Source organism: Gopherus evgoodei, chromosome 1 (genome assembly GCF_007399415.2).
Source record: "Gopherus evgoodei ecotype Sinaloan lineage chromosome 1, rGopEvg1_v1.p, whole genome shotgun sequence".
NCBI lineage: Eukaryota > Metazoa > Chordata > Testudines > Testudinidae > Gopherus > Gopherus evgoodei.
In genome coordinates this window covers 163856984-163869651 of record NC_044322.1, presented here as the reverse complement: position 1 = coordinate 163869651, position 12668 = coordinate 163856984, and the positions used below count along the sequence as shown (strand labels likewise).

The following is a 12668-nucleotide window of genomic DNA, read 5'->3' as shown; positions in this document are numbered from 1 at the left end:
CTCTGAGTGTGAGAGTCTGTACATCTAGAGAGACTCCTTCCTTCAGGCTCTGAACTCCTTTCCCTGGCAGAATGAGGGGCAGTGGGCTGAAAGCCAGAAAAGTACAACTCCCATTACAGTGCTCCTTGAAACTTGCCCAGAGATGCTGCAATGTGGGGGAGGGGAAGGGCAGTGTACCTGATACAGAGCACAGTGAGAGCTTCAGTTTAGGAGATAAGCCCCAGCAAACCCTCCCTCCAGGGAGAAAGGTGAAGGAGCAGGTTTAACCTGTGATTTTTACACCACTTGCTCATTAACAACATGAAAAGCCTTAATGAAGGTGATGTTTGCTTTTGCATTTTTGGGTCCTGGAACCTCTGGAGTTTGCAAGACTTAGCCCTGTGAGGGCTTCTCCTTTCTGCAGGAATCCTCATGTTCTTGGTGCAGCCTACCACAGTGGAGTTGTGGCCTTGGGTGGGGTCTGAGACCTTGGCATGCCAGAGTGAAGATTGGCAGCTTGGGGCAGCAGGGCATAGCTCACTCACTGAGGCTACTGGGAAGTTGCCTGTGCCACTTCTTGCATGTGGCTCAATGCTTGGAGGTCTTCCTTGCTGCTGCGCTACGGGTGAGAGTGGCTCTGGAAGCTGAACTGAAGTCTCTGCTGCATGAAAACAAATCAAAGTTAAATTACGTAAAACAAAGTGATCAGAAGAAACTGAACTGCCAACGTGTTCCCTTGTTGGAAGAATTATTGCTGGTTAGCTGAGTTAGAGGCTCCTGCAGCAACAGTAGGCTGCCCCCCAATTCAACAGGTGAGAGATGTTACCTGTTAGTGAGGAATGAGGAGCGAAGCTGGGCAGCAGAATTTCCCCCGGTCATGGTTGCATTCTGAAAGCTGCTCCTTTTCAGTTGAGGAACAGGAATTAAAATTGAGAGAGCTGCCTTTGGTGCCTCTTGGCGTTCATTCTCCTCTTGTCTCAAAGCTCTGTCCTAGCAGCGTGAGGGTTGGTGGGCTGTGGGCAACTAAGGTGTAGTTGAGTCTCTCAGTGCCTGAAAAAGAGTTGCTTCACAAATAGAGAACCATATGGGTTTTCCCTGCTGCTCTCTGGACTGCTCTGCTATGAAGGAGTGGGAAAGAGCAAGTGCAGCTATGGAAGTAAAAAACTGATGTGTTCCCCAGGTGATGACAGGCTGGAGAGCATCTGCTCCTGTCCAAAAATAAATAATGGGTGAAAAAAACCAAAGGTAAGAGATTGCTGGATCACCAGACTCGTTCCTATGCTGTAGGCAAAAAGCAGGGATGTAGTGGTGGGTTGGAATATCCCAGAAACCATACTGAATTGACTCCAACATCCACAGTCTCAGAATCAAGGCAGAGTCAAGCAGTTGTGGATGGGGGAGCAGTTAAGACCTAGAATATGATTGCAGCAATATAATTCCTTAAGATATTCATACAAATAGACATGCAGAATGTACCAATTTCTAACATAGTAGTCGTCACAACAGACAAACACAGAGACAATGAGATGAACATTAACGATGCCTAGTAAGGATTCTGCGCTAAGAGAGCTGTTTCTATAGTCGTTGGCACATTCTTTCTAAAGATCCATGTCACTCATAGCAGGCCATTTTTTCTGAGGGACCCCTCCAGCCTCCTCTCCCTTCTCTCAGCTCCAGTACAATGGCGCACACAAGCATTTCCTGCAGTTGTAACTCCTAACTCTCAAGGTGGCTAGCCCAACACTGGGTGTAGAACCCCAGCAACACTGTCTGGCCTACATCCCCTCCTCCCTAAGGAGAAGGAGCAGCAGCACTCTGCTCTTGATATCAGGGGAGGGGGGGACATTTATCCAGCCCTCTTTCAGGGCATTACATTATACTGCCCACCCCAATGTGTCTAATGGAAGAAAAATTGCAAACTGTGCAGTGGCTGCCCACTAACATCTTGTCCAATCTCTCCCTCCTGCCTCCTGGTGGCTGAATGAAGTGGCTGCAGTTTTGCTCAGTCCACCATGTCTTCCACAGGAACAGCACTATCAACATATGCTAGCAAAATAAGAGTCACATCAATACTTAAGTACTTATTGCATCTGCTTTAACTATACTCTGTTTCATATGCATGGGCTGAGGAGGCAGCCCATGCGTATTTCCTTTGCTGGAGTGTTGCTCCCTCATTTATGAGTATTTGACATTCCATTCAGGTAACAGTCATACTGGAAATAATTGCCTGTCTATGCCAACTAAACTTAGTACAGTGAGGCAAACATCTCCCCACAGTGCATCACTCCCAATAAATCTAACACTTGGTGATGAGTCAGTGCAAATACTTCCCTAAGGTCGTACCTCACTTCCTTACAACAGTGAATTAATTCTTCTCCTTCTGAGAGGTTACTAGAGAAGCATTTGCAGACTTGGTGGCAAATATAATATATACTCTTATATAAAGAAGAAAAGTTTTCTGTTTCACTGTACCAACAAAACACCAGTCACAGACAACACTTCTTAATTATTTAAAAAAAAAACCAAAGTCAGTCACATAATTTTCAACATTTACCCAGTGATACTCCTAGGTATAGTTGCCAGTAGTGTGGATAAATATATATGATTAAAAACAATTTTTTTAAAAAATCAGATTTTCTGGATTTAAATTAAACCTAGGTTTACTTCCAAGAAGTACCAAAACTATTTAAAAGTAAAATTTGAAATTGGCAACCCAAGTTAATGCTTAGATTTACTAGAAACTACTAAAGTCATTTAAATTATTTTAAAAACAATAATATTAAGCAGTATATCTTTGCTTATAAAAGTTTTAAAGAAAGTAAAAAAGCACTGAACTGGTAGAAGCCACTGGCTAAGCACCTGAAACCAGGGTTTGTTGCAATGCTAAACCAGCTTTTGACAGCAATAGCCTCTTATGCAGGTGCAGAGAGATTTTTTTTTTCATTTAAGTTTATTCAAAAGTTAATTAAAAAATTAAACCAATTGGGAGCTGGAAAACCAGGGAAGCTTGTTTTCCTCTACCAATCTATGAATAAAAATGAGGTATGGGAGGATGAATTCTACTAGTTCAAGATTTTAGATGTCATGGTGGCCATCAATCCAATTCACTAACTACAGATAATACTTCCTTTCTTTAATAAACCAGTTAATTTTAAATGCAAACTATTTGGATAATTTTCTTACATATTCAGGACATTTAAGGTAGTTTTATCAAACTAATAATAAAAAAAATCAAAATGCTGGTTTTGTGCATTTAATTAAATTTTAATTTCTATCTAAATAGAGTCTGACACAAAACACAAGTAAAAAATTAATCATCGAGTAAATAAGAAATGCATCATTCACCATTTTCTAACAAGATAAAGAATCTGAATAAATGTCAGAATCTACATAATTGCTTCAACAAACAAGTATAGATATCAGTCTCCTGGTTAGAAAATAAAAACCCAAATTTGGTGTAAAGGCTATATTTAGTTCCGAATAAACATGTTATAATGGTTATGAATCAATGAGAATCAAGCTCTCTTTAGGAAAATTAAGAAGTATAAATGCAAAAGATTAAAAATCATGAGTTAAATCAAAATTTCCTGTTTGCTGATTTAAATCATCATTAAAATCTGTGATTAAAATTGCTCAGATTTAAAGCAATCCACCCTGATGGCTGCAACTGAATAATATAAGAACAGTAGATATTTCTAAAACTATCAAAAATTGTGTGGGGTTCTCTTTAAAATTTCTTTGATTTTAAAAATTTCCCATTCAAAGGTTTTTGTATGTCAATTTTAAGCAAGCTTTGTTCATATCAGATATAAATCAAAACCAATTAATTGCATTTACTTTGGTTCTTTACCTGATTCTCTTTGTTAGCTAAAGAGTTAGCAACTTTATGATTAAGGCCAACATCATCTTTGAAATCCAAATTATGCATGCATTGACATAGTGGAACAAAACATGTCTGTCTGATGGCTGCTGCTTTTGCAAGGAGCATTCTGTAAGAATTTATATCACTCAGTGTCATTAAGGTGATGTAGCTTCCACAGTTTTGTTAGGATAACTTTAGATCAATTCTAGATTCCCACTACAGTTTTACCTTGGAATAACATGCTTTAATTTAGAGGGAGAAATTATGCTGCTCTGTGATTACTGTACCTTATTTTACTCCTGGAGGAATTCTGCACCAAAACATTAAAAATTCTGTGCACAGTGTTTTAAAATTTTGCAATATTACATATTTTATTTGTCAAAATAACACAATATAAGCACGCCAATTTCAATTACTTTGGTAATTTATTTCAAAATACCTCTCAACAAGTATGTCTGTAACACGGACAATGAAAAAAGATTCAGGAAATGTTTTCTGACAAATAGGTTCCTTACTAGGCATATTAATACAGAACTGAGTAGTAATTCATTTAAACTGCAATACAGAAACACATTTCCCGCACCCCTCAGAAACAGTGCAAAGTCTTGGAGGAGTAAGGGATAATGGAGGAGCTGAGGGAGAAGGAAGTAATTGCTGGGAAGGAGCCTGGGTCTGAACATGGAGGGCTGCTGGCTGTGGGTGGGAGAAGTACGGTATTAGGCTTTTTTGGTGTAGGAAGGGATTGTTAAGGAGCCTCCACTCTGCAAATCCTGGCTCACCCTTAGCCTCTCTCATTCAGTCAGGTACATCTGCCCCCCAGCCCAATGTGTCCCTGCACCCCTACTCAGCCACTCATCCTCCCCGCATCCCTATGCAACCTTGCATCTCCCTCCCCCCGCATCTTTGCACCTCCACTCAACCACCTTCTCCCCGTCCCTATGTGGCCTTGCACCCCCCACTCAGCCACCCCCTCCTCGTTGCCCCACACCACCATTCAGCTAACCCCCTCCCCTTATGTGGTCTTACACCCCTGTCCAGTTCCTGTGCCCCTACTCAGCCACCCCACTATCCCTGTGTTCCTGCACCCCCCACCTCCATTCAGCTTCTACCCACTCTGTCCCCCCAACTACTCCAGTCTGTGACCTGTCCCCATATAACTCAATGCACTGATCTGGCTGGCCCCATAGGCAGAGCACTGTGGGGAAGGTAGCATCTTTTCTCTTCTCTATCTGCAGCTGCTCTCTGTTCTGGTGCCACAGCAGCCCCCGCTGGGCGAAAGGAGTAACTGCTGCATCTTCTGGCAGAATGTATTTTCTGAGAGAAAAATTCTGCATGGTAGGTACCTGAGCTCCCCCAGGAGTAGTATTTGTTGTGTTTTCACACTGTCAAATGCAGGGCAGACTTCAATTAAAAAAATTCCGCTCCTTATGACTGTCCATATTCAGTGCTGAGATCTCTTTACACCTTGCTCTGGAGTTAGTGCTGCTCTTCCTGTCGAACTCCCCCCACTCCCCTGCTTCAATGGTCCTCCTCAGAGCACCACAGCCAGGAGGATGGTGAAGTACAGTGGTAGCTAAGAGGGGGGTGGGTTTCAAGAGCCGTTTTGGAAAGCATGCTTGAACGCTACAAAACCCAGTGAAACCTGTAAAAGTGGCCACACCCTCACCGAGCAACTGCCTTAGCTGCAGAGCCCACCCCACAGCAATATCAGATATTATAACTCTTTACCTTAAAAGTCCACTGTTAAGTAATCCAGTTGTGTCAGTCTCAGCCCTGCCAAATCTATAGGTTGATATGGTATAAATCCCTAGTGTGACAACACCCAACTCACTGGCTGTGCTGCTCTAGTCTTGCCCCCAACCCCAGGGCCAATCAACCAGCTGCTTGCCCAGACAGTCAGTACTTGCCACAGCCACTGCTCAGCCCCATGCAGTTGCTTTCTTCTGGCTCCTCTTGCACCCCAGCTTGAGGGGTGAAGATCAGGCCCCCTGCTAGGAATGAAGAACTCCTGCTACCTCCAGACAGGCCTGAAAAGAGGAAGCTCCTGCAGATGGGAGGATGGAAAAGCAATGCTAGGTTTTTGTGTATGCAAATATGTGGGGGGTTGCCAATACTGTGAGCTTTCAGGTTCTCCTCCAGGTTTAGAAGGAAAGCCCACCAGTCTGTACAGTCAATCCAAGCTGCTACTTGTGCTCTGAGGCTTCCTTCCTTCCTCAGCATGTGGAACGGGCAAAACTCCTTTTTTCCATTTCCCCACTCTCCCAATGCCTCCTTAAAAGGTCAGGGTGATCAGCCCTGCTCCCCAGCACCGCACCTTTGCGTGTAAGAAGCTGCCTGCTGCACCCCTGGCCTAGAGGTTGGGAATGAGACTCCCAGCTGCCCCCATCCCAGCTTAGACTCATCCAGCATCAGAAAGGAAAAAGGAGAAAAAAGCAGTTGGAGATAGAGATGCGTGCTCACTAGCATTACTGGGAGGGGAGGTGTTTGGATGGGTGGAGGGACTAGTAGTAATTGAAGCAGTAATTGGTGATGACAGTGTGTTTCCAACTCCTTTCCATTGTTGTGGGTTACAAGGTGTAGAATAACATGGCAGCTCCTCACCATAAGGGCCCCTGCACAATCAGCACCTACCCTACTTTCAATATATACAACTTTAGAATAGGCCATGTTTCCTCCACAGTGTTACCGGATATAAATCTGTGAGCTACTGGTTTTGCTTTTGGGCATGGCCAGTAGTGCAGGTCCTTCAGTGACTAAGACTAATGTGCATTCATTCATACACATTTTTAAAAAGCACTTGTCACAACAGTATCTAAGATTTCACTACAGCAAGGACTCCATGCATTCTGCAGCTGCAGACTTCACCTCTTGGTGCAGAAGTGTATTCTAGCATTCCAGAACTGAAAAAACCAAAACTTTGAAAACTGCTCAGTGCTAGGTCCTGAATCTCACTTACTTGGAGAAGTCAGCTAGATAGGACGGTCTTCTATTTGGAAACTGCAAAACAAGCATCAAAGAGCTAGCTGGGTATTTGAATTAAACATTTACTACAGCCACTCTCCCTTGCTACAGTCTGAAGTATTTTTAAGGGTGGATTGCTGATTACAGATCTCATCCACTTTGGTTTTAAGTATGAGCTTTCTAACTAGTTCAGTTAGAGATTTCCTTGCTCTTAGAAAAGTGTGACAGACCTAGCAGGGCTCATCCATCCTTAAAATGCTACAGCAGTGCACCTGCACTGCAGTAGCTCTTCAGTGTAGACACTGCCTATGCTGACAGGCAGGGGTTTTCCTGGCAGCGTAGATAATCCCCCTTCCTGAGGGTTTGCCCACACTTGAAAAACACTGCAGCAGTACTACTATAGCACTTCACTGAAGATGCTCCCCATGCTGACAGGAAGCACTCTGTTGGTTAGGAAATCCACCTCCCAGAGAGAGGCAGTAGGTAGGCTGATGGGAGAACTCTTCCATCAACCTAATGCTGTCTACACCTGCAGTTAAATCAGCTTAAACACATCACTCTGGGGTGTGGTTTTTTTCACATCCTCAAGCAATGTAGCTATGCAGATGTAGACCAGTCCACAGACTTGAAAGGGAAAATGCTACTTCACATAATTTCCAGCTTAAAAGGGGAAGTTTGAATGATTACCATCAGTAGCTCACTTTAAAAGTCCAAACTGCTTCAGAATTCAGATAGGTTAGATGAACAAAAAAATTAGTTCACTGCAAGCAATAGCTACCTCTCCTGAAATGAGCAGGACAAAACTTCACAGACGCAGGCTTACGGTCATGAACTAATATTGAAGGGCCATAGTCTAGAAAACTGGTTATGATCAACAAAATTTAGAAAAGGATAATAAAACTAGTTAGATTGTGATTTAATGATATTCCCCTAATGGTGTGAAATAAAGAGATTTGTTAAAAGCTATTCAGTATTAATGGTTGTGGCTTAGGGGCTAGATCATAGTTGTTTCAGTGAGATCAAACAGTTTTGGGGACTTTCAAATTTGACCTATGGAATACTGCTGAAGGGCTTTGAATTAATAGAAGATTGAGGGCTGAGGAAAAAGTCAAGAAGTCACAGCCTTTTCTGGATGTTCTTACTTTCCAGTTTTAATGCTGCTAGAAGTAAAGAAAAACTGTCACTCTATAGCAAGTCACATTTTAATTTGTGCCTTGGAATTTGACCAGCTCTGCTAACATTTGAGTATAGAGGAGCAGAGTCATCAACTTCAATTCATGGTAAAGATTAGTCTGTCAAAAAGCCCCAAACCTCTCTGTAGTGATGAAGAGAGACTATGAAAAATGTAAATAGAGTACAGATGAGAGTCTCTGGGCTTCCACCAATCCCAAATTCTGAAGAGCAGAAAAACAATGTCTTAAAAAAAAAAACACCTGGTAATTTAAGGTTCTGGGGCCCACTAATTACCATCTCCCCACTCTCAACATGGGGGCAAAAATCTATTGTTTATGCTGTAAACAGTACATAGTAACTGGACCACTGTGTTCAAAGATCCAAGCAAGAGTCTTTCATACCTGAACAATAAAGAAACAGATGACAGTGAAGCACAAGGAAGGTAATATACGTGACTTCCTGCTAATCATAGCTTAGCTTTTGGAGGGCAATCTTTTCCCCCACCCTGCATCTTTTCAGCCAAATGGCTTAGTAAATGGAAGGGGAGGACTCATGTGCTCTCTCTGCCCTAAGGAAAATAAATAGTGTTCCTTCCATTACATTGATATTACTAGCGGAAAGGGTATCATCCATGTAGCAAGATTAGCTGCGAGCTTTAACATGCTCTCCTCTCTAGCAGATCCAGAATAATCTTCATAGTTTGTCTCACACACTCCAGCAGGTGTCACATTTGAACAAGCACTTCAGTGGGATGATCTAGGTTGGCATAGGCCTGTGCTGGAGGGTGTCGGTCAACTGTTCCTGCTGTGACAATGCAAGGATACAATGCCAGTACTCTCTAAACTAAATACAGGATTCACAGCAGTGTTATTTATACATTGTTTCCATTAGATGTTCATTACATGCTTACAAAAGATCGCTAAAAATCTGTAAATTCACATGGCCATTTTGGTACTGGCCAATAGCTGGCAGTCTAGTACCATCCCGCCTATTTGAAAGTCACAGACTTCATTTCCCCACCAAATTATCTTGTGATAATATTTCCAGATCACTTGCAAACACTGTTTTTGTAGTGGCTGAGGAGAGGATTGTGTTATTATTTAATGCCAACATGTTGTGCTGATACTGCAAATTGTTAAACTAGTTTTTTAGAACTTCAAGTTTTTAATTCCTTAAAATACAGAAATTGCTGAACAAGGATTCTGCCATCAGCCAGACCAGATGCCAGACCAGCTGGAAAATTTTGTATTTTTCTGTTGGATGACGGGAAGGGTAAAGCCAGAATCAGATGTTTTGTCAAGTGTCTTTACTTCAAGATTGAGTTAATGTTTTAGGCACCTGCTCATTTTGTTTTGCAGTGCCTCTTCCTCCTTCCCCCTCCCCAGATGGTTTTATTTGCAAAAATACATTCAGAAAAAGCACACTTTGCCTTTATACATACATTTTTCTTACGTTATTAAAAACACAGTTCTTCTACCCTACACCACCTCCCCAAAACAAGACAGTCTCCTGGTTTAGTTCCTGCTGTAGCAGTTTAAGCATGTCTACCCAATAAAGATGTTCTAACTGAAGAAAAAAAAGGCTTTTATCAGTAAATAGTAAAAAATAATTCATTTCTGCCTGGAGCATTTCCCCTTTCCCATGCCCCCTAACATAGTTACACCTTGACATATTCTGCAAATGTCAACTAAACCGTCCAATGAAAGGGGAAGCAGCTAGTAACTGGCTCAGATAATTACCCATATAATGCCATATTGCAGGCAAAACGTTAACTGGGGTGGTCAAAACATACATATGTTTATGCAGTCTTTAGTAAAGCATTCTACCTTGCAATAAAGTCAGGCACAGGAAAGAGCTAGTCTACAATGTAGCAGCCAAGCATACTGACAGCAGCTTTCATCTGATGCCTGTTGCCACAAGAGCAAAGTAAGAACCCACATTTTCACACCACAACTAGATTTTAGGTAAAGAACTCAGTTGTAGGTGGAAAGAAATTAACGTGGAGTGGCTAATCAAGAGCAGGAGGTCTGGTACAACTGCAAGCTAGAACCTCTTTTGACAGTTCGGTCCTCTCAAAGCAGTAGAACTTATGCAAGTAACTGACCAAGCTAACTAGAATGTGATAGTTGTATCAACTTTGTTACAATAAAAAGCTTTAGCTCTGAGGTTGTTCCCCTGATTAATGGATTCACTTCCCAATCTAACTGAAACATACTTAGTTTCCTTTCATTTCATATTCTTTGTGTGATGCTGCTCCAGTAACACTGTGTTGCAATTCTGTAGCACCATTCAAATGCCTCAAAACATCTCCTGAACAGTAAGTTTCTCAGCATCCATATGATGAGGCGGCTTATGAAACATCTAATCTCACAGTCTCTCCTTCAAGCACCAATACATAGCAGGGCCTGTTAGCTGTTTAGATACAAGGATCCTTATAAAGGAAACATTTAAAGAGTTGGCACAAGCGTTAAATTATGAATTACTCATAGAAACGTACTGTGTGTTGTGCATGACAGGAATGTGCAAAAAACATCCCTTAAGGGTTCTTAAGAGAAGAGGGGGAAAAAGAAAAAAAAAAAAAAAAAAAAAAGAAAGAGAGAGAGAGAGAGAGAGAAAGGGAATCATGGCTGTTGAATTCAAAGAGATACCTGGCAAGAATCTCAGCAGAAAAGCACATCAATTAATAATATCAGAAGATAGACAGTGTTTGGTAAGAGTTACAGAGAAGTGCACTCCCTTCCAACAAAGAAGTCAATAGTGAGATGAGCAAATGTTTTAGTCCTTCAATTAAAATAAGCTTGAAGATATGAACTGAATTTCCATTTGGTAGCTGAAGAATTTCCTTGTTCCTCCATTAGCAATTCTCCTGTGGATATTCACACCCTGCAGAGCTTCAGTGGGAAATTTTCTGTGATGAGATGATCATCATGCAGGAGGACAACAATGTTAACTTCGAACTCTAGGGGAAAAAGGGAGCTTTGGTATTAACTCAAATCGTTAAGTAGAAACAATGATAATTCTGTGGCTCCTGGTCTCAGCTGCTTTCATCTTAGATAAATCTTTCAAGCTGTTTTTAGTGTTCTAGGATTATCTGTTGCTAGATGATTCAACACTGTAGAAAACAGGGCACTAAAAAAAATGACCAATTTCTCCAGCCTATGTGTCAACATATACGTAGCTCCATAAAATATTTGACTAACTGCATTAGTGGTAGCCACCTGTCTAGCCATTATTAGCTAGTAATTTACTGTTAGCATCATAGTAAGAAGTAGATCTTGAGGAGTAATTTGAAGGAGTTTAAGGTAGTGGTTCTCCAAACAAATCCATAGGAGGGCGTTGCACATATAAAAGAGCACATATAAGAGAAGCACAAAAATGGATGATCAAAGTTGGTGAAGTTGAGGAGATGTAATTGGGGATGATACTAAAATACAAAAGTAGGAAGGAGCTAAGTTGTGGAGGGTCCTAAACACAAGCACAAAAAGCTTTATGTAGTGGAAAAGCAGCAGCAATGTAGGGGATAGATTCAAAAGAATGAAACTTCATAATCAGAGTTCTAAGTAAGATGATTTTAGCAGAAACATTTTGAATGTTTCTAAGTGGAAAGTTTGATGAGGTTGTCAGGAAGGAGGGAGGCAATTGTAATATTCAGGAGAGGAGAAAAAGGCCTAGACAAGAGTTTTTGTGGTGTGCACTGATGAAGAAAAATCTCGGCAACACTATGGAAGAAGTCGACAGATTTGGATATGGCCTAGCTGTGAGTCAATAGATGGAGTCACAGACAACCCCCAACTTTCAGGCCTGAGTGACTGGGAGAATGGCGGGTGTGTCAGTGATGGCAGAAAGGGATAATGGAAGGAAAGCAACACTTTTCAGCATTTTACCCTCCAAATTTCCTGCTGCTTTTGAGAGCTGTGGGTGTTCAGCATATTTACTCCCTACCGGAAACAGATCTTTGACATTAAAACTGCTTCTCCCTGAGAATTTTCCTGGTCAGAACTAGTTTAGTTCTCGTTTAGACCACTTACGAAATCACTAAGGCTTGGTCTACACTACGCGTTTAAACCGATTTAACGCTGTACCCGTCCACACTACGAGGCCTTTTATATCGATATAAAGGGCTCTTTAAATTGGTTTCTGTACTCCTCCCCAACGGGAGGAGTAGCGCTAAAATCGGTATTACCATATCGGATTAGGGTTAGTGTGGCCGCAAATCGACGGTATTGGCCTCCGGGCGGTATCCCACAGTGCACCACTGTGACCGCTCTGGACAGCAATCTCAACTCGGATGCAGTGGCCAGGTAAACAGGAAAAGCCCGGCAAACTTTTGAATTACATTTACTGTTTGCCCAGTGTGTAGCTCTGATCAGCACAGGTGGCGATGCAGTCCCAAATCCAAAAAGAGCTCCAGCATGGACCGTACGGGAGATAATGAATCTGATCGCTGTATGGGGAAACAAATCTGTTCTATCAAAGCTCCGTTACAGAGGACGAAATGCCAAAGCGTTTAAAAAAAAAAAAATCTACAGGCAACACAGTGCTGCGTGACAAGCGTAACGCGAAGCCAGAGACTCAAATGGACGCTCATGGAGGGAGGAAGGGGGTACTGAGGACTCCAGCTATCTCACAGTCCCCAGCAGTCTCCGAAAAGTATTTGCATTCTTGACTGAGCTCCCAATGCCTGTAGGTTCAA

At 42.0% G+C, this 12668-nt stretch overlaps 1 protein-coding gene across 6 annotated transcripts in view; it reads right to left on the bottom strand.

Annotated features, from left to right (window-relative positions):
- Window positions 1-12668, bottom strand: part of VPS26C (VPS26 endosomal protein sorting factor C) — a 107701-nt gene that overhangs the window by 65602 nt on the left and 29431 nt on the right. Inside the window, exon 8 of one of the 6 annotated variants that reach the window (XM_030577893.1) lies at window positions 4571-10934. The exons of the other annotated variants lie outside the window; for them this stretch is intronic. Coding sequence (XP_030433753.1) covers window positions 10852-10934 — 83 coding nt within the window. The 3' untranslated portion in view covers window positions 4571-10851. Of the gene's footprint in view, window positions 1-4570; window positions 10935-12668 lie in introns of those variants that run through there. 6 annotated transcript variants of the gene reach the window in all.